Source organism: Corvus kubaryi, unplaced genomic scaffold, assembly GCF_017639235.1.
Source record: "Corvus kubaryi isolate FWS band 111438036 unplaced genomic scaffold, C.kubaryi_AGA036_p1.0 split3-37355, whole genome shotgun sequence".
NCBI classification, from domain to species: Eukaryota; Metazoa; Chordata; class Aves; order Passeriformes; family Corvidae; genus Corvus; species Corvus kubaryi.
The window spans coordinates 1,183,242-1,207,773 of record NW_024582089.1 but is presented as its reverse complement, the minus strand read 5'-3'; the positions used below and the strand labels follow the sequence as shown (position 1 = coordinate 1,207,773).

General features: G+C 52.2%; 1 protein-coding gene and 1 non-coding gene across 3 annotated transcripts in view; both read left to right on the top strand.

Moving 5' to 3' along the window:
• The window catches only part of LGR6 (leucine rich repeat containing G protein-coupled receptor 6), a 150,903-nt gene extending 127,508 nt beyond the window's left edge, over positions 1-23,395 (top strand). For both annotated transcript variants that reach the window (XM_042015971.1, XM_042015970.1), the window contains 8 exons: positions 579-650; positions 3,722-3,787; positions 6,230-6,301; positions 7,801-7,872; positions 8,577-8,702; positions 13,064-13,224; positions 19,201-19,281; positions 20,836-23,395. In XM_042015971.1, the coding sequence (XP_041871905.1) occupies positions 579-650; positions 3,722-3,787; positions 6,230-6,301; positions 7,801-7,872; positions 8,577-8,702; positions 13,064-13,224; positions 19,201-19,281; positions 20,836-22,073 (1,888 nt within the window). In that variant the 3' untranslated portion in view covers positions 22,074-23,395. The remainder of the gene's footprint in view (positions 1-578; positions 651-3,721; positions 3,788-6,229; positions 6,302-7,800; positions 7,873-8,576; positions 8,703-13,063; positions 13,225-19,200; positions 19,282-20,835) is intronic.
• On the top strand, positions 12,700-12,803 carry LOC121658775. Its single transcript, XR_006014035.1, has one exon. It is a non-coding gene; the product is annotated as a U6 spliceosomal RNA (small nuclear RNA).
• Positions 23,396-24,532: the final 1,137 nt, after the last annotated feature.

Here is a 24,532-nt window from a genome sequence, read left to right as displayed (position 1 = left end):
CCACGCTGGGGCTCCTGCAACTGCTCTGGTCCCCTCCTCACCCCACCGGGCCCCGGAGAGCAGGGCCTTGGAGGACACGCTGCCTCTGGCCTCACATGGTTCTCCTCTCTCGGGCACTGGTTCCTGTGCTGTGCCCAAACTGGGAGCACCCCAGGCCAGGGTGTGACCTGGCCATGCCATGTCTCGGGGACACTGGGACACACCATCCATCCCTCATACACAGGCTTCTGAGGCAGTCCTGGCTCCAGGCCTGTCCAGCCTGGCCAATGGGCACTGGGATGGCAGAGCCCACTACAGAGGGCACTGCCACCTGCCCCAACAAGGCCAAGGACAGCTGTGAACTCAGTACTCAGCAGTGGCCCAGAACTCTTCATAGGCACATTCACCTTAGCCAGGCCCAGCAGCAGTGCCTGTTTCCAAAACTGCCAGGCAGCTTTTTATCCACTCCAGGTATTTCATTGTCCCATTGATATTGTCTCCCCTGCCACTATCTGGGATGGCAGCTGGGCTTCTGGGTCACACAGTCTGGGCACTGGCTGCCAGCAACACCATTTCTTCTCTCTCCTCCATCCCTCTAGGACCTTGACCCGGGCAGGCATCCATTTCCTCCCCAGAAGGATGTGCCAGCAGCTGCCCAGCCTCCGAGTCCTGTGAGTAACACGTGTCTCTGTCCTGCCTGGTCCTTAAAAAATGCCATCAGGAACTGGGCTTTTCTTTTGTCTAGCTCAGGGAGAGGACCAGCTGTGGAAGACCATCCTGTGGTTCTTGTTCCCATTATCTTTTCCATGCAGAAATCATCACCTTCTTAATCACTTCCTTGAGCTCTTGCTTGTTCTTGAACTTGCTGCTTCATCCCAGCATGATGCTCTGGTCTCAGGGCTGCAGTCAGGCACATCCTCCTTGCTCTGTGCCAGTAGGAACTGCCCCCTCCATGCAAGGAGAGTAGAGAGGGTACAAAAGGGGGTGGGTAAGAATGGCCACAGCATTTCAGAGCTCCCAGCTATGCTGAAGCTCTTAGACCAAAAACAAGGGGGAAATCACATTCACCCTCTGGCCCAGCCTTGGCTTATTGCAGTTGGAGCTCCAGCAAGTGCCATCATCCGGAGGAAGGATCCCAGGAGCGATCAGGTCTGACCTGATGGAGACCTGCAAGGCCACATTTCCTCATGAGGGGCAGCAGAGCCAGATCAGGGTTTTGCTCAGTATCTGTTTCTTTGGCTCTGCCTGCTTAGCCAGGCACTGAATGATGCTGGGGCAGTCATGCTTTCTCCTTTAGCTTGGTACATGATGAAATCAACATCTCAGAAAGATTCTGCAACATCTCAGGAATCACACCCCTGGTTCCTGAGATCCCCAACTATGTCTGCAGCCAAAGACATCCTCAGGAAATGCGTCATGAGCCAGATTTGTACAAGTTTGCAGCCTTAGGGCAACAGGAGGCTTGCCTCCCATCAGTCTTTATACAAGCAAGCTGAAAAAGAAAACAAGTTTGTTCCAGGAAAGCAACAGGAGTCAATTCTTGATCACAGAAATTGGAAACAAGAGTAAAACACAAAAATAAAAGAAGACAATTTGTAACTTAGGAGATTACAGGCTTTTGGTTCCAGCTGTCCCTGTAGGGAAGATCTCTCATCTCTAGACATCTGGACCAACTCAACGGATGACTTGCTATGAAAGTGCAGCCTTTGGACTGGCCCAGGCTCTTGGGTCCCAAACCCCTGTTTATGTTTGCAAGGTATCAGTTTGCAAACCCTCACAGCAGAGCCTGTTCTTGGTGCCTACCCTCTCCACGTGGGAGGGTTTTATTGGGATACACCACCTCATTCCTTGCTCCTTGTTCCTCTTCCCTAGTGAGCTTTCCTGACATTAATTGCATTGCTTTCAGAGTTTGGAGAGAGAGTATGTGGGCCAGTGTTTGTGCATGTTTACATGTCTCTTGCCTTTGAAATGCCTTGGCCCTCTGTCCCCACAGACCCTGGGGTTGTTCTCTGCCTGTCTCTTGGCAGCCATAGGAGCTATGACTGTGACACATCTGACCACAGATGACACAGTTAAAGCCGCACTTCTGGCCTCACCCCACAGTGTGGATTCTCTGCAGGGACCCTGCACAGGGGCTGTAGAGGGTCACGGCCGTCCTGGGATGCCACCCATGCTGAACCCAGCTTTGGCATCAACCTGGCATCATCCTGCTGCTTTCATCCAGAGCTTCTGCTCAGGGTGGAGATTTCTTATAGTCATGGTACATCCTGAGCTGGAAGGGACCGACAAGGATCATTGAGTCCAACTCCTGGCTCTGCACAGGACACCCCAGCAATCCCACCCTGTGCCTGAGAGGGTTGTCCAAATGGTCCTTGAGCTCTGGAAGATTTGTCTTCCTTCTCCAGCAGAAATAGGCGAAGCTCCCCTGAGCAGAGCTGAAGTCCCTTGACGCCATCAGCACCCTCATCCTGGTATGTTCCCAACAGAGCACGAGTGACTGGGGCTGCTCTGTTTGTAGATTCTGGGCTGCACTTGGTTACCCTCACTCTGGAGGAACCAGAAATAACTCCTGGGGCTGGTTCTCCCCCATGGCTGTTAGCTAAGCTACAGCCCTGTCAAGCCCAGTGGATTGACACAGGGACCAGGGACAAGTGTCTGATGCCAAGGCTCTTTCTCCATACTGGCTGACAGCCTCCAGAGCCAAGCACAAACCTTTTGCTTGCTTTTCCCTCCCTCCTCCTCTCCGCCACGGAAAACTGGTGGTGAGGGGGTTGGCAAAAAAAATAATTGAAATATTTTTAGGAGCAATCTATTGGCAGAAAGATGGAAACCGAGTTTGGAAAGTCGGCAGAGAATCCACATACAAAACTTTACCCTGGGGCAAATTTCCCTTGAACAACCACAAATCCAGTCTCTGCTGGTGGGGGAAAGAGCTGGGTTTAAATGTTACTCCTTACCCAGCCTCTTTCAGCTTCAATAAATTCTCATTAAGCTGTGCCAGGGTGGGTTTTCCTTTGACTATCAAGCCAGTCTACTCTAGATGCTGACATGACACTGGGCCATGAACCAGTGGGAAGAGGAGTTTGCTGCAAACTCCTTTCAAGTGACAGCACCTGAAAGAACGGGGACCAGAGGTTTTCACAGTCTGGGATGTCCTGAACCCAATCTCTGCTAATGCCACAACCCTTTCCCTAACCTTGGGAGAAAGCCAGGAAAGGCTGAATGGGGAGCAGGCAATGGGCAATGGGTTTGCTGTGCCAGGAGGGAGGAGAGCAGCTGGCTGGACAAAACCTCCCTGGGCCCTGCAGACACATCTGCAGCTTCTGGGAGCTCTGGCAGAAATCTCTCTCTGCTGTGCCTGCAGAAAGCAGGGCTGTGCATGGCAGAAGTGGCACGCAGCTGGGTGGTTTCACAGGTGGCTTTCACAGCTGACCTGAGGCTGGGGAGGAGTTCAAGCCCAGCTGTACGAGCAGCTCCATCAGCCCACAGGCTGTGCTGCAGGGAGCTGGGCTGGGGATGGAGGAGTGGGTACATCATGGGGCAGCCCTTGCCTTGCACAGAGACACCCAGAGCCAGCATCAGGCGCTGAGTGGAGATCCCACTCACCGGGGTTGCCAAAAGTGGAGCTGTGCAGAATGAAGTGAGGTCACCTCACTCTCCAGCAGTACCTGCCTTCCAAGGGAGGGCTCAGGGGCACTGCCTTTTGATGTCCCAACGTTCCTGTTCTGTCCTTCCCCTGCAGAGAGCTGTCACACAACCAAATTGAAGAGCTGCCCAGTTTCCATCGGTGCCAGCAGCTGGAGGAGCTGTGAGTATGGAGCTCGTTCCTACTGTGCTCTGGGGGGAAAAGGGCTGTTCTGAGGAGAGGGGCAGTTCCCACACACAAAACTGCCTAAGCACTGGGAAAGTTGGGCATTACAACTCACTGTTTGGAGTGCAAATGGACCAGAGCTCCACTCTTTGCCCTTGTGCACATACAGAATAAAAATACACTCCCTGTGCATAGGAGCTGAATTCACTCAGGTCCTTTCAGAGGTCTCAGACACTTCAAACAGAAGTAGGATGTGACAGCACTGAATTCACTTCACTAACTCCAGTCCCACTATGAGCTAATCAAGAATGGGGTTTAATGTCCACCATAAATGTCTTCTGCTTCAAGGAGGGGTCCCATGCCATGGGCACAAAGCAGCTCTTATCCACCCTGCCCAGAGCCAGCCCCTCCTGAGATAAGGGGGATTCTTTCCTCAGGTGTAGCACTTGAACTGGGTCCTCTGCAGGCCCCGAGAGGCACCACTGTTGCTCTGAGACAAAGTTATTCACATCCAGCTCAGAGTGTCTGCAGATCTGGCCCTACACTTCAAATACAACGCAAGTTCTTGGCCTTTTTGAGAAAAACTAAAAACAAACAAAAAAAACTTTAAAAAAATTAGAATAGACTCCGTGATTTTTTATAGAATTCTGCTGCCTGGAAGAACAGATGTATGGGAGCAACATCCCCATAAAAAACCCCACAGGAGAGGTTGTCCCTGCTCTCTGCAGCACCCCAGCCTGGACAGCCATCCAGCCTTAGCAAACTGGATGTTAGGACACTGTGAAACCACACGAAAATGAGAGTTACACAGCCCCTGCTGCCTTTTATGGCAGCTGTGAGAGTACCCCCAGGAAAACATTTGAAAAACATAGAAAGTACACCAAAAAAAAGACAAATGTTCAGAATTCCAAACGTGCAGTTTCACACATTCTGCCTAAGTTCCTTCTTACAAAATTTTATAATATGCCAAATTCGATTTAACATTAATAGGAAACCACAATAAACCCCAGTTTCTGGCTGAAGTCAAACAGATTATACCTTAAATTAACATTTTTTCACAAAATGAGTATTTGGTCCCTTAACCCCAAAGTTATTGTCCTGTAAGCCCCACCCCCACCAAGCATCAGCATTCCTGATGGTTTGGAACAAGTCTGGTGGTGCCTGGTGGTACAACCTGGCACACAAACCACTCAGGTGTGCCATGGCTCTGCTGTAACTGCCGCTGTGCAGACCTTTACCTGCACCACACAGGTCATCCCTCACAGCTAAACACCCCTAAATTATTTTTCACCACCTTGCTCCAATACCCCTTCTGCTCAAACTCCGCCTCTTCCAGTCAGTGAGACCCCCAAATTTGTGCCCAGAGCTTCCAGTGGCCCCCACATGAAATCTTGGCTAGAGGTAGAAGCGATGCCAGCCTGGTGACGTGGGGCACCAAGGGACCAGCCTCAAATGTCCACCTTTGGAACAGGAGCTTGGCCAAATACCAGCAGAGACGTTACAGCCAGCACATGAGGGTCCTTGTGTGAGATGAGTCAAGATCATTTCTGAGTCTAAAGGCAGGTTAACTACCTGAAAAATGCCCAGGGAGCTGCTGTAGGTGGAGCACCAGGCAGTGTCTGTCTCCCCTTGCAGAAGGTGGGGACACAGCTTCTGCAGGTCTGGGAATTCATGATGGGCATTCTGCAGGAATCTTCATAAATATTCCCCATTGTTTCACGTTAGGGAAAACAAAACTGAGGAACTGAGCCTTTCCCACAAGGTGCATGGTTGGAGCATCCAGGATGTCTCTTGAGGGTTTGGGAAGTGTGTAGGTCAGTCAGCAGAGTCTGTGTAAACTCTCACCCTGCTCTTTCCCCTTCCCCAGGGGATGAAGGAGACAGCTGGAAAGGAGATGTGGAGGGCTGAGGCACTTCATGTGCAGATGTGGATGGTGGATTTTACAAGACATCAATATTTTTCTTCAAGAAACACTGAGATGCCTTCAGCCCTCAAACCTTCATTCTCACCAAGGCAAAGGGCAGCACCACGTGATCCTTCCTGAAGGGTCACACAGAGCTGGTTGCTGATCACTGGCTCCAAGCTCTCAGCTTTTCCTCTGGAAAAAGCAGTTTGGAGGCTTAGGGCAGAGCAGAGTGGGAAACCAGTGTGGATTTGGAGTTAACAGGGCACCTTTGGCCACTGCACATCAACAGTTCTTTACTGAGTCATGATGGCATCAAAAGCAGAGGCTGGCTGAGCCCTGGAGCTGCCTGGAGGAGAGAATGGCTCTGACAGGTTTTGCTGCTCATCCTGTTTAATTCTTGAAATAAGAGCAGGTCTCCCAAGCACAGCAACTTCCGCTGTGACAGTCTGCATCTGCTGCATCGGAGCAAAGATCTCCATAAAGTAGGAACACTGCCTTCAGCTCTCTTCTCAAAGCAGTTTCTGTTTTTCCAGTGGTCTCCAGCACAACAAGATCCACAAGATTAGAGCAGACACCTTCATGCAGCTGATGGCCCTGCGCTCCATGCAAGTATTGTCTGCCAGGGGACCAGCTGGGGTCATGCTGGGGAGGGGGAACTGTGAACCCAGATGGGCTGTGGGAAGCTCCCAACCCCGCTGCCTCTGTCTCTGCTGGGAGGCTTTTCTGTTGAGTCCCTCTTCCATTCTGCCTTAGAGAAGAAGAGGGCACAAACCATTCTTTTGGCTTCCCCTGTGCCTGCAGACCCCCCTCCTTTCCTGCCCCCCTCGTGCCCACACCCCACATGCTCTCACCACACACCGCAGCTCTGCCAAAGCAGAGCCCACGTCACAGACCGGCCTCCTGAATGCCAGGAGGAGCTCAGGGCAGGGATTCACCCCGGTGTACCTGAGCTCCAGCACCCCTTGTGCTACACAGGCTGGTTCTGGGCCATGCACTCCTGGAACATCCACGCAGAGCATCCTGTTTGGTTTGAAAGTTCCTCCCCACAACTCAAAAGCTTGTGTTCCATGTACCAAGTGCACCCAACCGTGCCCTTCCCATGCACACAGAGTGACCTCCTAAGTGCTCGGCACCTTGGAGAGCTGGCAAGGCCCTGAAGGGCATGATTGTCTCTGTGACATCTGGGAAGAGCCCTGACGGTCTTTATTTGCTGTTCTGCTAGGAAGTGAACTAAATCACATAGAATCTTTTCCCATGGTGCAGCAATGTGAGTGCCATTTAATAGCCCGGCATTCCTAGGATCCCGTGGGTGTCATGTACACCATGTTTACAACTGCCCAGGAACACTGAGGTGTCACAGGTGACACTGCAGACACTCATGGAAACGTGAGCATGCTGCTCCAGCCCACAGTCACACACACACAGCTGAGCAAGCTCTGGCATGGCCTTTGGGTATGTTCTGGTCCCTCTGGGAAGGATTCATCCCACCCAATTTCACACACATCTGAGCAGGTATCTTGGCTCCCTTAGAGCTGCAGAGATGAAGGTTGTCCTGTAGTCTGCCTTAGGGCAAGAAATGTGTCCCAGTTTGCTGGTTTCCTCGACACTGGTGACAGAGGGAGTAGAGTGCTCTCACTTGGCTGGAGGCAGAGCTTATTGAGGGGACTCAGTGAATTCAAAACACCTGTACATGACAGGAGACATTCCAAAATCACCTTCCCCAGACTCCTGGCCCGATCTGCCCTTGCTGCATCCAGCACTGTGACTGCACTGGGGATGCTCTGGCACTAAGGCATGACCTGTTTGGCACATTGGCATAAAATTCCCAAATTTACAGAAATTAAGCCAGAAAAGAACCTTTCCCATTGGGCCTTTCCCATTGGTCTCAGCAGAGGAGCTCCTGCAAGGCAAATTCTTGTGCCCTCTGTTAGAAACCACCCATCTACAGACCCATAGTTGTCTGTGGGGAGCTGCAATGGGACAGAACTTGCTGCTGACCAAGGGGCTACAGATCCCACATGTGCTCCCACCAAGGCCAGGCCAGTGCCAGCAGCTTCACTGCCCTGCTCTGCTCTCTTCTTACTGGTGTGTCCTTGCCTTGCAGAGACCTGAGTTGGAATAACATCCAATTTATTCACCCAGAAGCCTTTGTGACCCTGCACTCCCTCACCAAGCTGTAAGTTGCAGGGATATTTTATTCACAGTGGGCCATGGACAGGAGGTGTCTGAGGACCTCAGTCTGACTCCCTGGGCTACCAGGACACCCGGGATTTAGAAGGTGGAAGACTGATGTGCTGAGGTGCATGTCTCAGCACTAATGTGGACAGAATAAGTCCCAAGGTTTCCTATTAATACTATTAATAAAGGGATGATGAAGTGCAGGAGGGGCCATCTTCAAGATGCTCTCACCCTGAACACTTAAACCTCCAATTCCTGATGCTTTCATAGCTGCCTTAGATGCCTTTAAGGAAGATCAGCATGATGGGCTGTTTCTGCAAGAGTCACTGCAGACCATCTGTGCTGGTGCTGGGGGGTGCCCAGTTCTCAGGCCTCTCTCTATCTCTTGGGTATTTTATGGGCTGGGATCTGCAGCCATTCCTGCCCTGTTATGGAGGAAGAAATGTGTAGGGCACGTATGTGTACAGCGAGGGAGATACCACACAGCGCTTTCAGCGTGGCCGCTAACCCCAGTCCCTCATTTTCCCAGGGACTGCAGTCTCAATACCTTTATCTCCAGAGGCTCCTGGCCCAGTGCAGCTCCCAGCCCCAATTTCAGCATCACATCATGGGAGCAGTTGAGGCAGTGCCCTCTGCTTGGCTGAGATACCACTGGCAGCAGAGCCCTGACCGTGGTCTCCCTCTCTGCTTTCCCCTCACCAGGGACTTGACTGATAACCAGCTGGTCACGCTGCCCCTGGATGGTTTGGCTGGACTGACCCATCTGAAGCTCCAAGGCAACCCAGCTCTCTCTGAGCCCTTCACCAAGGAGAGTTTCCCCAAAATGAGGTACTTGGAGTGTCAACTCTCTCACTTCTGGTGTTCAGCACAGCCTGTATTTGCTTACAGCACTCAGCCTCCTGCTCTCCTTTTCCATCTCGTGCTTTCTCCACACTTCCAGGCCCATGGGTAGAGAAAGATCCATCTGCTGCTAACGCATCTCATCTTTATTATGTTCCATGGGAGAGCAATGATGTGCTCCCAGGCCCCCACCCCAAACACACACACACACAAGTGGAAAGCATGGAGCAGGCCCAGCTCAGGGCTCCTCTCAATGGAAAACATTCCCAGAAGCAGTCCTACCTAATGACATCCAGGTTTCCTTCCATAAACTCTGCTTGTGTGGCCGTGTCTTGTCTGTTATGGATTAATGAGGAGCCTGAAGGGGTCAAACGGATCAAGAAGAGGCTGCAAAAGGCTCAGAGCACAGTGCTGTGCTGCAGGCTCAGACTTTCCTGACCTTCCTTGGCTCCTGGGTCTCAGCGTGGCACCTGCCCTCAGGCTTAGGCACCCATGCTCCAGAGAACACAAATTCCCCTCAGATGAAGTCATCTCCTGCTTGAGTGTCCCAGGGAGTTCACTTCAAGCCAAGAATGCATGAGCTGATGCTCCCACTCATCCAGGATGGGTTCCCAAAGTTCTCCAGTTTACACACAGGGCTGGGGTCACAGGTCACTGCACCAACACAGGGCTTAACAGCTCAGGCCTGAGGAGAAGTGTGGAGCTTCACTTCAGGCTGCCTCAGCAGCAGTGCCTGCAGGGCTCTCTCTTCTGACTTCTTTAACTCATAGCTGGGATCTGCTGCATGACTGGTTTCCAAATGGCAGGGGATTCCAGAAGCTTTTGGAGGGTTTTCTACACCCAAGATCATAGAACAATAGAATGGTGTGGGTTGGAAAGAAACATTAAAGCTCATCCTGTTCCACCTCCTGCCGTGGGCCGGGACACCTTCCACTATCCCAGGTTGCTCCAAGTCCCGTCCAATCTGGCCTGAAACATTTCCAGGCATGGGGCAGCCACAGCTGCTCTGGGCACCCTGTGCCAGGGCCTCAGCACCCTCACAGGGAAGAATTTCTTCCCAATATCCCATCAAACCCTGCCCTTCCCAGTAGGAAATGAGGATTCCTTGTCCTTGTCACTCCAGGCCCTTGTCCAAAGTCCCTCTCCAGCTCTCTTCACAGAACCACAGAATCAGAGAGTCACTGATATTGGAAAAGACCTCTGAGATCATCGAGTCCAACCTGTGCCCCATCCCCACCTTGTCACCAGCCCAGAGCACTGAGTGCCACCTCCAGTCGTTCCTTGAACACCGCCCAGGATGGGGACTCCAAACCTCCCTGGGCAGTCCCTTCCAATGTCTAACAAGCCCTTCCTTGAAGGAATTCCTCCTGATTCCAACATGAGTCTCCCCTGGCATAGTTTGAGGCCATTTCCTCTCGCCCTGCTGCTTAGTGCCTGGGAGAAGAGACCAACCCCCACCTTGTTACAATCATCAGTTGTAGGGAGGGAGGAGGTCCCTGCTGATGGGGGATCCCTTGAGCTTCCTTTTCTCCAGGCTGAGCCCCCTCAGCCACTCTCCGTATGATTTACTCTCCAGCCCTTCCCCAGCTCCATTTCCCTTTTCTGGACTGACTCCAGCCCTTCAATGTCTTTCTTGAAGTGAAGGGTCCAGAACTGGAAACAGGACTCAAGCTGCAGCCTCACAAGTGCCAAACCCCTTTAGGCACTGGAAGGGGCCCTGAGGTCTCCCTGGAGCCTTCTCTTCTCCAGGCTGAACACCCCCAGCTCTCCCAGCCTGGGTCCAGAGCAGAGGGGCTCCAGCCCTCAGAGCATCTCCATGGTCTCCTCCAGACCCGCTCCAACAGGCAGTCCCTTGTGCATGGTGGGTCAAGTTCAGCACTTCCAGGGTGTTTCTCCTCTAAATTCGTTCCATTGGCATCTCTTGAGCCAGTTTGGATTTGTACAAGACAACCTGAGCCAGCAGCAGTGCTTCATTGAGCCATGCCAGGCAATGGACCCATTAACATTCCCTAAATTTTGGGGTACTGCCATTAAGTAGCCCTGCTCCTGGGGCATATGTCTGGAGGAGTCATCTGAGAGCAGTTCTTAGCCTTGCTGGGAGCATCTGCACCTCCCTACCACCTTTCAGTAATAGGATCTAATTTGGAGCTTATAACAGGAAACAAGCTTGTATACAGACTTTCCAGACCCTCCCAGGGCTCAGCCAGAAATGTTTGGGAACATAAAACAAAAGCATATTTTTAGATTATAGAGTTTTACCACATTTACTGATCTTGTCAGAAGACCTTAATTGTCTGGAAAACCTGAGGTTCCTTTGCCTTCATCAGCAGTCTCCCTGATTTCCAGCAAAGCCCAAAACGCAGCTGCTGACAGACAGCCTGGTATTGCGTCCAGATGATGCTCAGCTGCTGTTGAATTAACCTTGTAATACATGCTGTAATTAGCGACTAACAATTCAACTTTCAAGTAGAAATCAGACATATTTAAATAACTTGCTTCACTTTGGGAGACCTGAGACTTCCTGCCTGAGCTGGGACTCCTGGAACTGGAGTTTGAAGGTGCCTCTCCAACCCTCAACAACAAGCAAGGGGAGCCTTGCTCTAGGGAAGCTTCTCCCCTTGAAGGAAACAAAGGATGCCTGGCAAAACACGGCCTTGTGGTAAAAATTGAAGATTGTACATGGCTAACACAGTACTTGTGCTCAAGGCACCAACTCTGGCGTGCCCCAGGTCAGAGACAGTCCAGCTGTGTTACTTCTGTGCATTGCTGAAGCAACTTCGGCATCAGGAAAAGAGCTGCTGGCTGGGCTCGCTCGCTGGCTTCTTTGCAGAGGGAACACGGCAGGAGCCGATGGGATCGGCTCACGTTAGCTCGGAGACACAGGAAGAGAGAGGCTGTTCGGGTCTGGCTCCTAACAGGTTTATTGTTAGAAGTTTTGCTACCCAAACAAGCTCGGAAGGGATGGAATGCAATGGGATGGTCCCCTGAGGCTTTTCCTCAGTTTTATAGGGAGTTTGAAAACCCCGGTGAAAGGGGAAAACAACCAATGAGTTACAAGCCAGGGGGAGGATACAACTTAACAAGAACCACTGGGGGAGACTGAGAGGCGGGAGTTATAACAGAACCAATGAATGACCGAGTAACCGAGAATTTTCCCGAACCGGGGGAGGTGGCTTGGACCCGGGCACCGCCCAGGGGGTGCAGCTTAGGCTTCTGAGCCGCCCCTGGACCCACCCTCTGAGTCTGCCTCTTGGGGAACTCGATCCAGGGGATGGGCTGGGATTGATTGGCATCACGCTGCCCCAGCCCCGCAGTGGGCTGGGTCACAGCAACACATGGCATATTGGAGAGAGGGAGTGGTTTAGTCTGAGGAGAACAGCAGAAGGGTTTTTAGGAGTGTGGTGGTTTAGGAATGGTATTCTCCAATTTAGTATTCCCGCTAAAACCATGCACCACTCACTCCTCCCCAACGGGAGGCACAAAAGGCCAAGATCACAGGTTGAGATAAGAACAATTTACTGGAAACAGCAGTGAGATAAGATGCAAACAGTAATAGCAAAAATATTAGTAACAAGAAGTATAAGAAAAGAAAATTATTTACATGGAAAGGCCCCCAACAACAAACGAGTACCAGATGGCTCCCCCATCACATTTGCTCCCTTCTCCCCAGAAGAGACTCCCTTTCCCCCAGCCCCCAGCAACGAGTACAGAATAACCTCCGGGTCCTGGCCATGCTCCCTCCCTGCTGCAAAAATTAACCCTGTTCTGGCTGGAACCAGGAGAAGGAACTATCTGGGAACTTTAGAGCAGTTTCCAAACCTGGTGTTTAACAACATTTTATTGACTGACGATGTCTTAAGCACCAGAAGTGGGTCAGTGCAGAGACACTATGGGGTGCCCTGGGTCCACACCCTGTCCTACACGGAGTCCTTCACCAAAGCAAACTCCCTCTCCACTGTAACCATCACCCTACAGACCAGCTTTTGTCATGCCAGCAGCACATGTACCAAAACCGGAAGGATACAGAGAAGATCAGCATGGCTCCTGTGCAAGGACATCACAGAAATTCGTGGAGTGTTCCACATTTTTTTGACTCTGAGGTTAGCTCAGCTGGTTAGAGTACGATGCTAATAGCACCAGCGTTGTGGGTGTGATCCCTGTATGGGCCATTCAGTTCAGAGCTGGACATGATGATCCTTGTGGGTCCCTTCCAACTCAGAATATTTTGTGACTCTGTATAGATGAGTTTCATCTTTGAACAACTGAAGGAGCTAAGCAAAAAGTGTAAAGCAATGGAAAGTCAGGTCACGGAGGGGACACACTTTAAAGTTCTGCTTTTTTCTGTGCAGAGTCCTGGAGGTGCCGTACGCCTACCAGTGCTGTGCCTACGGGAGCTGCAACAGCTTCTTCAGGGTGTCCAGCCAGTGGGAGGCAGAAGACATGAGCCCTGAGGAGGAGGATCCCCACAAGAGGACCTCAGAATTGTTTCCCGGTCATGCTGATAACCACTGTGAGTAAACAGGGCTGGACGGTGACCAGTCCCTGGGCAGGGCTGCGAGTTCGGGTGCAATCCTGCATGTGCAGGAGTGGTGCCACTGTCAGAGGTGACACCTGCCTCAGGGAAGGCAGGCTGAGCCTTCTTCAGCACAGGTGGCCCATTGCTTTGAATGGGCTTCATTTGGTGATCCCACGTGGAAGAAAGAGTATATCTGGCACATCCAAACCTTCACAATGTAACCAAAGGACCTGGCAGTCCTCCACAACATGGGCATGTTCATCAGTTTGGCCTTGCTGGCTATGGAGGGAGGCTGCCCAAGGCACTGGAAGGTGGCTGAGGCTACCTGGGACAACTGGGCTTGGTCATTAGACTTCTGGGCAATGTGGACCCCTTAGCATCAGTCTTCGTTGATACATCATCTAGAGGAAGGACCCTGGGATTAATCTGGGTAAGAGAATGAACTCAAAGACCTGGAATATTCAGCTGGCTGGAGGTAGAGAGAGCTGTGTATGTGCTACTTTTGTACACACCCCTGGTGTTATGGCGAAGGTCGGGGTTAGGTGTGACAGCAGGACACATTTGGGGAACACAGCACAGGGACTGGCCAAGGCAGTGAAGGAGCTCCATGGTCAAACAGCACTTTCTGTCCAGGAGTCAATTTATTCTGTGCTCCAAAGTGCAGCTCTGCACAGACTGAATGAGGCCAGTTCCAGGAGGCCAGCAGAGAGTGCAAGGCACCCCTGCACTCCCAGCCCCACAGCACAGCAGCAGCTCCAGCACAAGGCTGGTGTGATCCCTTTGCAAGAGAATCGCAGAATAACGTAAAGAAAAGCATGAGCCCCTTTGCTTCCTCTGTAACTGCTGGAGAGTGGAAACAGCATTTCAGGACACAGCCTGGGCGCTGCATCTATTTATATATCTGTGTACACACAGTGCACTTCCAAGGTCTGAGACACCCTGTAGGCAAATCCACACAGTAGATGGAGAGAGGGCTGTGTCCCTGGAGAGCCCCTGACCCATCTGCTCCCAGGAGCACTGAGCATCCAGCCACAGCTGGGAGCTCTGCTGTGTCCTCCCACATCCTGAGCAGGCAGGACTGGATCTGGAGGCAGATACTGACCCAGAGCCGTTGGATGCTGCGTTATGGGCAGGATGACTGAGACACTTCATGACACAGCCAGCAAGTGACCCACAAGCCCTGTGCTCCTGCTCCTGCCCTGATCCTTCACAGCCTGAGAATAAGCTTTAGACATGCAAAGAGTCCAGCCAGAGGGTAGCAAATGTGATTCCTGCTGGCATGATGTGGCTCCAGGAAGCATGGTAGACTTGGTGGTAACACTGGCCAGACAGTACAGAGGAGTCATGTTACAGTCATTGCTGCAGGATTTTATTCTGAGCCAGGCCACTTTTTCCATCATTAATGCAGCCCATAACATAGCAGTCCTGGTGCAGATAGTTGTGGGGTTTGCCCAGCAAGTTATAGCATTTGTGGAAAGATCTGGTTTGTGACAAGGGGCCACAAATCTGCTTTTGCTCGGTACCAAAGTCTTTGATGTCCCAAAGGATGCTCTCACCTGGCCCTGTCAGCAGACCAAAACCTACTACAGGGTTCCAGGCCTCCAGGCCACTCTCAGCCTCACGGGTGGTGTGTTCATGAGATGCTGGGACCCGAGGGGAATCCTGACTGACTCTAAGACGTGCCAAATGAGACTACTTGCAGCTCGTTAAGGCTCCCACTTTCAGACACTAAAGCACCAGATCTGTTTTGAAATATCAAAGCACAGAGGTGCAAACATGAAATGCACAAGGAACATCATTCCTTATGATGTGCAGCTTTTGCAGATGACTCTCCAGACCTCCAGCAACAGGGTCTGCTCTTGCTGATAAGGGGTTTGTGATATTGCTGTTTTACTTAATCATTGCTTTATTTCTGTTCCCTGTGCTTCCTTTCCAATGGCCACTGGTGGCATTTAGCTGGGTTATATGAACCTTGTAACACTTCCTCATTAAAGAGGAGAAAAGCTCCCAAACATTCCTTTCATGCAAGAGGGAAAGTGGTCTGCTTAAGAGAAAATACCTCGGGGCTGTGTCGCAGCAGGGTCCAGCCAGGCTTGTCAGGGCACTCAGATGCTGTGAGAGAATTTGTGAGAGGGACAGGGAACACCTCCAGACAGCTCTGTCCTCTTGATGCCTGAGGTGGCCACCTGAAACACAGAGATTAGACAAGAATAAGGGAATAAAGGTAGGTATTTATTTGAAGGGCCTTCAAAGGCACACCCTGGGCAGTCAAAAGGCTACACCCAAGATGGACCCTGGGTCACGGGTTCTTCACACTTTTATAAGTTTGGTTCATTTGCATATCAGGATTAATTCTCCAATTATAACCTCAGTTCACGATGTAATTACCCCAATTTTCCCCCCCTTCAGAGGCTTTTTAGTTTACACATTTTGTGGCCTGGTGTCCTTGAGGTGGAAACCTAGAGAGGTTTGTTATATCTGACCAGCATGAGCAAACAGCAGCTAACAGGCCACAAGAAACTTCAGAGTTACACACCAGGCAGTGCAGGATTTGAAAAAGTTAAAAGTTAAAACCTAAGGCATCACTCTCAGCCTTGTGCATTGCTTCCAGTCCTTCCCAAACAAATCCACGGAACCTCCAGCTGGGTAGTGAAAGGCAGCTGGTCCCAGGCAGCCCATGTAGGGATAAGAAAAGGCTCCCCAGTGCCCAGCCCTGCCCTGCCCAGCAGCGGCTCCTGCAGCCTCTCCTGCTCCCATATCCAGCACCCATGCCCCAGCCAAGCCCTGCACCTGAGGGACCACGGGAGCACACAGACACAGAGCACATGTGGTGCCACAGACCCCAGGGCCAGATCAGCTCTTCCCCATCCTTCCAGGGCCCTGGATGCCTGGGAACCCACCCCACACCACCCAGGTATGTCCATTTGCATCTGAGTAACAGCCACTTGAGGCCCAAAGTAGTGTGGTCAGTGCATGTCTCATCATTCTGTCACCTTGTCAAAACAGATGTTTAAGGTCTCATTTCCAGCACTTTCAGTGTTTGGGATATCATAGAATTGTAGAATGGTTTGGGTTTGGGAAGAGCCTTAAAGCTCTTCTCATTCCACCCCTGCCACGGGCAGGGACACCTTCCACTCTCCCAGGTTGCTCCAAGCCCCATCCAGGCTCACCTTGGACACTTCCAGGGATGGGGCAGCCACAGCTTCTCTCCAGCTCTCTCGGACCCCCTTTAGGCACTGGAAGGGTCTCTAAGTCCTGGGGCCTTCTCTTCTCCAGGCTGGGCAATCCCAGCTGTCTCAGCCTCTTTGGATTACAACTGGCAGTGTTGAGCAGACACCCCTGTCCCAAGTCCATCCCCTGTGGCTGAGCAGGATCCCAAAGATGGCTCAAGGGCCTGTCACCAGGACAGCCCCCAGCAGTCCCCAGCAGCTCCTAAGAGTGGCTGCGGAGGAGGGCAGGAAAAGTGCCCTGGGGCACTTCCACCACACCCCCAGCACCTCCCTTTGGGACCTCTGGTTTGAGGATGGAGAGGGATGCATTCACTGACAAGCACGTGTTTGCAGTGATGGAACAAAGCTGTGGGTGTGAGAAGGGAGCGCACCTGTACGCGGATCCTCGGCAGCAGGACACTGCTTCCCCCAGCCCAGCGCCTCCAACAGCTTGTAAAGTACTAATGAACTTCTGCAACCATGTGGCAAACCGTGGAGGGCCCTTAGATATACACTTTTCCTACTTCTGTCATTCAAGAAGGCTACTCCAGACCCAAAATAGGATCTGCCCAGGCCCCTTGCAGCCACTCGTGCCCTTACGCCGAGGAGAGGGCAGGTCCCTGCGAACCCTGGGGACTGCCCTGGCTGAGACAGACAGGACTAAGGGGGAAAAGCATTCAGCCCACTGTTTTCTGTTCTATCCCTTCTCCAGAAATTCTGCTCCTCTTCCTCTCACTTGACTTCTGGTACAGGCAACTCCTTTCTCGTGGAAAGGGCACTACTGGCAAAGTGGTTTTTTTCCATAAGACCTCAGAAAGTGGAGGCGCCTCAGCAAAATTCAAATAAATAACAGCTTCTTCAAAATCAATACAGCCTGCCTTGCTAGGACACAACAGCCATTTTCCTTTCTCCACAGTTCCCAGGCTGGAGAAGGACTGGTTTCTAGCAGAGAGAGGTACATTTTGCACTTTGAATCCCGCTGTGCTGACTAAGGATTGCTTTGTAATTCCCAGCAGGCTTAGTAGTCCAGGCAAAACAAAAGATCTTCCTTCACCTCATGAAAATGTTTAACCTGGGCTTAAAACCAGGCTTTGAGGAGAAAATGGATGGCACAGGTTACACTTTCCCAAGGGCTGGGTCTCAGCAGAGCACAGAGAGAGCGAGCCCGTGTCTGTTTTATTCGGGTATCGTGACTGCACATCACAGCCTCCGCACTGTGGCTGGAAAAGACACTGGAGATTTATAAGACTATAAAATACAAGGATGAAATATTTTTCCATCCCACTGTGAGTTGTTCCTTGCCAGGATCCAAAGCAGCAGTAATATTTCAATTCTTACGCAGACAGATTTTAAAAATGACTTTTTTTTCCAAAGCTCCCTGAAACTGAGAAAGCCATGAAGCTTGTCAGGAGGCACTAAAGATAGCACGTTATTTGTCATCATCCTTTAATCAAATAATCCCAGTCACATTTACAAACACAGGCAGAGAGCAGAGCTCATGAGAGGCACCACTTCTAAACAGATTAGACAATTCCACTCAGGTCAACCTTATCTTCAGCGCTGTGGAAATTTGCCTTCCTGGCCAGTGTCTGAGCTGCCAGGTGCACACCTGGGCTCCAGCATCAGTCCATTCATCCAAGAGAGAGTTCATCCCATAGATCCAGCTCTCTGTCTACCAGGCTGTAGCAAGAACAAAACCACATCCTTTCCCTTTCCTCCCACTGGCAGAAAGCCCTCCAAAGATCTCCACTGGGAGCTGAAGGCTGTGCTGGTGCCATGGGTGGGAACGGGGCAGCAGGACAGCAGCTATCCTCACTGTGTCCCAGTGCTGTCAGTCAGCGGAACCTTGGGGAGAGGAACAAGAACAAAGCAGAAAAGCACGTCGTGGATTAGACTGAGAGGATGCCATACGCCTTGGTGATGACCTACACTGAAAACACAGCTGAGGGCTTGGCCCCATTCCCTTCCAGCAGCTTCTCCCTCAGCCAGGGGGTCTCTGCCTGACCCTCAGCTAGCCCCAGCCTGGCTCGGGGTGCCACTGCCAGCATGACAGAGACGCTGGTGCAGGGCTGGGCTCCGCAGCCTGGCTGCACAAGCCCCACGGATGCAGAGTCTGCAGCCACAGGCAACCACTCTGCCTTCAGCAAATCCTGGGAACATCCACGATTAAAAACAGTCCCAAGATTTTACAGGGCATAAAATAAAGCAATAAATGTTGTGTTCCCTTGTCTCTTTGCTGCTGAACCGTTTGGCGGTGGTGACTGCTGACGAAAAATTTGTGCTGCAAGAAGAGGCTGATGGCTCCCTCTAAACAAAGCCCCAAAAGCCCCGTTGATGAACAAACATTGGACAAGGCCTGCCCAGAAAGCTCCCATGGAGAAGATGCATTTGAAGGCTTTGTGTTCTGTAACCACACAGGCTGGAGTATTTATTTACTTTTAATAAAGCTTGCTGGGAGGAGGGAACCGCAGTCACACAGCTCTGGGATCTGGGGCCCTTACACTTCAAATATGGGGAGTAACCTAAAAACAGAGGGGTTGGCTACACTGCAACCCACCAACGTTTACAAGATCTTCTCCCTCTACAGCAGTGACTGCAGGGGACAAATTTTACACCAGCAGCTACTTTGAACTTGCAGGCTGGGAACTGGCTGGGAAGGCCTGTGTGGAGGACAGGCAGCAGGAAAAGCTCCTGGCCCAGTTAGCTCTGATGGTTCTATTTGTTCTTCTCTGAGCACCATTTCTTGTTCTTTTCTCCCCAGATGACCTAGATGCAGATGATCTTCAGTTGGACCTTGAGGAATCAAAGCTGCACCCCACTATTCAGTGCACACCAAGCCCCGGTGAGCAGCCAGGGAAACCCTTTGAACAGAGTTGAGATCCTTTGAGCTTCTCTAAATCCCCAGGATCCCCCACAACCTTTCAGATCAGAAGCCTGATAGGTTGGGCTCAGGCCAAATGGGGGACAGATGAGAAGTTTCCATCTCCCCGTTGGATGTAGCTGCCCTCCTATGAGGAGAGGCCCGGTCAGGATAAGCCTGATCTAGAACCCCAGGTATCACCAGCTCCTCCATCCACTGACCTGCTGCACTCAGATCTGGCTCTCCAAAAGTCCCTTGCACGGCTTACACTTGGCTTTGTCTCAGCCAGCCTGGAATATTGCATGGCAAGGCCTTGTTCTTGATGTCCTGATCATACCTGTGGCACTGCAAACTGCAGGGACACTTCGCTCTGTTTCCTGAGGGAGGGAGAGCAGGGAGGCACTGGACTGCACATGCTGGCTGGGGCTCGAGGAAGTTGCCTTCTGATTTTGTCCCTGTTCATAGCTCAGTGAGGTCCTACACAAGCACAGCTGGAGGCTGGAGAGGTCTGGTCCCTGCCAGCCTGCTGTGGGACGCTGGCAGGGACAGAGTTTCCACCAATCATTCCACTGAGTTTGTAGCAAAAGGAACAAGATTTTGTCTGATGGCATGTCCTGCTGCCTGGCACTCTGAGCATCACCTCCGTTGAGATGAGAACAATTTCTCCATTTCCTCTAATTTCATTTGCTCTCTACCACCTAAAACTTCTACCATCCTGTTTTTGTTTTTGCTGAGCCCCTCACTGAAACATCCCAATCCCTCCCAGAGGCAATTGTATGCCATTGCCCACTCTCTCTTTCCCCACTCTCTTCTTTTTTCTTTGGCAAACAGCTTCCACACCAGTCCTCTTTTTACCCCTCCATGACCTTCCCTTACTCACTCCCCCTTCCATCCACTTCTGTTCTTTCTTTCTCCTGATATCCTTCCATGTTTTGCCTGCCCAGACCCCTCCATTCCTCCCCTGCCACGCCAGCTCCCTCCCTCTCTCCCTCATTCCCAGACACTTCACCTCATGGTGCTCATCCCCTCTGTGCAGAGGCCATTCACACAGAAACAGTCAGACACCTCTTAGGCAAGGTCTTGAGTGTACAGAGAGAGGCTGGCAATGCCAGAGCAGGATACAGCATCCTGACAGATCTCCACACCACTAAGGGGGAACATGAGAAGGAGCAGGTAATGGTAGAGGGGCCCAAATGCCAGCCCAACACCAGGAGTGCGGGTCAGTCTGGAGTCACAACCTTCTTACATTTTGGGAGCTCTGATCAAGTTCCTTGTTTCTCACATTTCATTTCAACTTCTCCCTGCATCTTTTTTCTGCCCTAGACAAGATCTAAGAGGATACCAGAGGCACTCCAGTGTGGGTTCAGGAGCGCAGGGGAGAGCCAAGAGGCAGCTGAGGAGGAGGGTGGACAATGTCGTATTTTCCTCGGCAGCCCTCAGCCCTCACGTGGCTGGTGGGGACTTGGCCCCCACTCCGAGCAGCACCACTGGAGAGAAGCAGTGTCTGCTGGGTGTAACTTGGGGTTTGTCTTCCAGGTCCCTTCAAGCCCTGTGATCACCTGTTTGAGAGCTGGATCATCCGCCTGGGAGTCTGGGTCATCGTTCTGGTCTCGGTGCTCTGCAACGGGCTGGTCATCCTGGCTGTCTTTGCTTCCCCCAGCTACCTCTCCCCGGTGAAGTTCCTCGTGGGCTCCATCGCTGGGGCCAACATGCTGACGGGCATCTCCTGCAGCATGCTGGCCCTCGTGGACACCCTCACCTACGGCCACTTTGCCAGATATGGCGCCAGATGGGAGACGGGTGCGGGCTGCAGGGTGACAGGGTTCCTGTCCGTGTTGGCCTCCCAGGCTGCCATCTTCCTGCTCACCCTGGCTGCTGTGCAGTGCAGCCTCTCAGCCTCCTGCGTGCGGGGCTATGGGAAGTCCCCCTCCCTAGGCAAGGTCAAGGCTGCTGCCTGTTGCTGCCTGTTGCTGTCCTCTGTGGCTGCCGTTCTGCCTCTCTTCTCCATTGGGGAATACGGAGCATCCCCTCTCTGCCTCCCATACCCCATCCCAGAGGGGAAACCCGCCACCCTGGGCTTCCCTGTGGCCTTGGTGATGACAAACATGCTCTGTTTCCTGACTATCACCGGCACCTACATCCGACTCTACTGCAACCTGCTGAAGGGGGAGTTCAGCGCTGTCTGGGACTGCGCCATGGTCAAGCATGTGGCCTGGCTGATCTTCACCAACTGCCTCCTCTACTGCCCAGTGGCCTTCCTCACCTTCTCCTCTACTCTCAATCTCTTCCTTATCACCCCAGAGGTCATCAAGTCCGTCTTCCTTGTGGTCCTGCCCCTGCCCGCCTGCCTCAACCCCTTGCTCTACCTGCTCTTCAACCCCCACTTCAGAGATGACTTCCGCCTGCTGAGGCAGAAAGGGCAGGACAAGGGCAGCTTCCCCCAGTCCTGCAGGGCTGATGACATGGAGAAAAGCTCCTATGACTCCACCCAGGCACTGGTGAACTTCTCCGACATCGACCACATCTTTGATACCCCTGATTCCCTGGGAGTGCGCCCCATCCTTGACAGCTACAGCTTCCCCTCCATGACGCTCATCCCCTGCCAGCAAAGGGTGGGCACTAGGGGGAAGGAGAGGGGCTTCTCTGAGCACTGTCCCTGCCTCAATGACAGTGAGATGCTGATAACTTCAGAGAGCCAAGATCTGTCCGGCAGCAGCCTCCGGATAACCTTCTTCCCCTCCCCACCCACACCGCCCTACACATCTCACTTATAAACCTCCTCAGAGCAGCCGTGGGAACAGCCCCACAGCACACGCCGAGGGCCAACACCAGTGCCGAGGGGCCAGCAAGGTGACACACACTGCTCCCTGAAAAGCACCAGTACAACCTGTCTACCCTCATCCCTCTCATACCTGCCCAGGCAACAGGCACCGCTCTGCCAGCTGCCCCTGGCCTAGAAGGGCTCTGACTGAGCTCCAGACACTCAGGGCTGGCCATGGGGGGAGACAATCCCTGTGTGAGTCTCACTTCTGCTAGGAACTGTCTGGGAGAGAGCCCCACTGCCTCAGGAAGTGGATCAGGGAAATCCTCCTCCTCCTCCTCACACTGCAGCATCACCAGCCAGGAGGAGCCTGCAGCGAAGCCAAGTGTGTCTTCTCAAGGCAGAGACGTCTTAACCAAAGCCATTGCTCTGTGGCAACTGCTGGAAATGGCCAACTGCGATGACATGGCCACCCACAGGAACCCCAGGCCTTGTCCTCTAGGGCTCTCTGCAGGTCCCACACACCCCTGGAAATGAGCTGGTGTCATACGCCATCAAAAGCACCGAATCCATGTGTACACCTGAGTTTTGGACCACCTCTATTTTGGGAATCCCCACTCATTCACTGGGAGCCTCATGGGTTGGACACAACCCTCACTTCCAGCCAAGACCAGGAGCTGGGGATGCTCAGTGCTTCAGTCTGACCCACAGTGTCTCACAAGGGGTCTCTGAAACCCACAGCAGCCAAACCCAAACAGTTCCCAGAAAAACCCATGTGCTCTGCCTCAGGTTGCTCAGCAGCACCCAGCCAAGGCACCCAAGGGCACACTGGGCCCCCTCCACCTTTGCCACCCCCCCTTCACACAGCACAGCACACCTGGAGCACTCCTGTCTGTAGTCACCTGGCTCCTGGTCTCAGACATGGTGAAAATGGGGTCTGATTGCCTCATTGCCCCCAAACCTCACTCCTGGAAGAGGCTCTTGGTTCTGGGTACATGTCCCACACACAGTGTAGCCATTTTGGGGACTGCATGTGCCTCCTCCTATTTTAAGGGCAGGCAGCTGGTATAGAAGGAGGAAACAGAAATCAGCATTGTGGGATGGTGGCATCAGGAGGACATAGGCCACTGGGAACAGCCTCAAATCCACTCCCTGCAGCTCAGGGATCTCCCAAATCCATTGACTCCATCACAAACCCTCCCAGTGCCACCCAGTGCAGCAGGGAGCCCTGCGCTCAGAGCTCGGGCCCTGGGCAAAGCTTTGGTTCTGCTGACGTTACTGCAGCTGTTTGTCACTCATTTTCATGAGACAATAAATGAGCCCCATTGCTGACCAGTGGGTGGTTTCTGTCCTCTTTCATGTGAGGAGCACCTTGGTGCTTCTCTTGGCAGCTGCTGTGCCTTGGGTGTTGTCTGCATTGTCCGAGTGAGAGCTGGGAAATTGTGTTGGGTCCACGTGAGCTGATGTGACCCTCCCCACGCCTCTTCTCCAGAGGGAAGAGCCAAATCACCCACCTTTATGCAGCAGAACTGTAGCACCAGGGTCCCTCTCCAGGTGCCATGGACCAGACTCCTGTGAGCTGTACCCTGTGATCTGCTGCTCAGGGGTTTGGGTTCATGAGCAGGACAGAGTCTGTGGCATAAAAGTGTAAGGACATCATGTAACAGGGTCTCCCATGGAAAGCCAGGCTCACCAGCCAGAATCTGGCTCTGCTTCCTTCCTCTGCACTTGAGCCCTGTGGTCTTATCTCAAGAAGAAAAACTTGAGAGATAGCAAGAAATCAGAGGAACAAGATCCAAGGATTAGAGAAGAGGATGGGACCCCCAAATTTAGTGACAAAATGCAAAGCTCTGCTACAGTCTTCAGGTGGGAACTGTGAAAAATATGGCCTATTGTGAGACTTGAATCCTGATCCAGACATCTGATATCCTACACATGCTCAAAATCTGTTTTCATGTTTGGCTCATTAAAAACACAGCCATTTCCTTCCATGTCCTTAGGGCTGCTCACGTGCACAGGACTGGGAAAGACCCATCCTAGGTCAATTTCCAGAAACAAAATTCTCCTTTGGAAGTGGGATCAACCTCCTGGAGCTAGTCCAGAGGAGGGCTACAAAGTTGATTATAGAGATGAAGCATGGGGAAAGGTTAAGAGAATTGAAATTGTTCAGCCTGGAGAAAAGAAGCTCCAGGGTGACCTAACTGGGGCCTTCAAGTACCTGAAGGGAGTCTGTAATAAAGATGAAGGGAGACTGTTGACAAGGGCCTGGAGTTACAGGACAAAGGGGGATGGCTTCAAACTGACAGGGAGTAGGTTTGGTTAGATATTTGGGAAGAAATCCTTCCTTGTGAGGGTGGGGAGGCCCTGGCACAAGGTGCCCAGAGAAGCTGTAGCTGCCCCTGGATCCCTGGAAGTGTCCAAGGCCAGGCTGGATGGGGCTTGGAGTAGCCTGGGACAGTGGAAGGTGTCCCT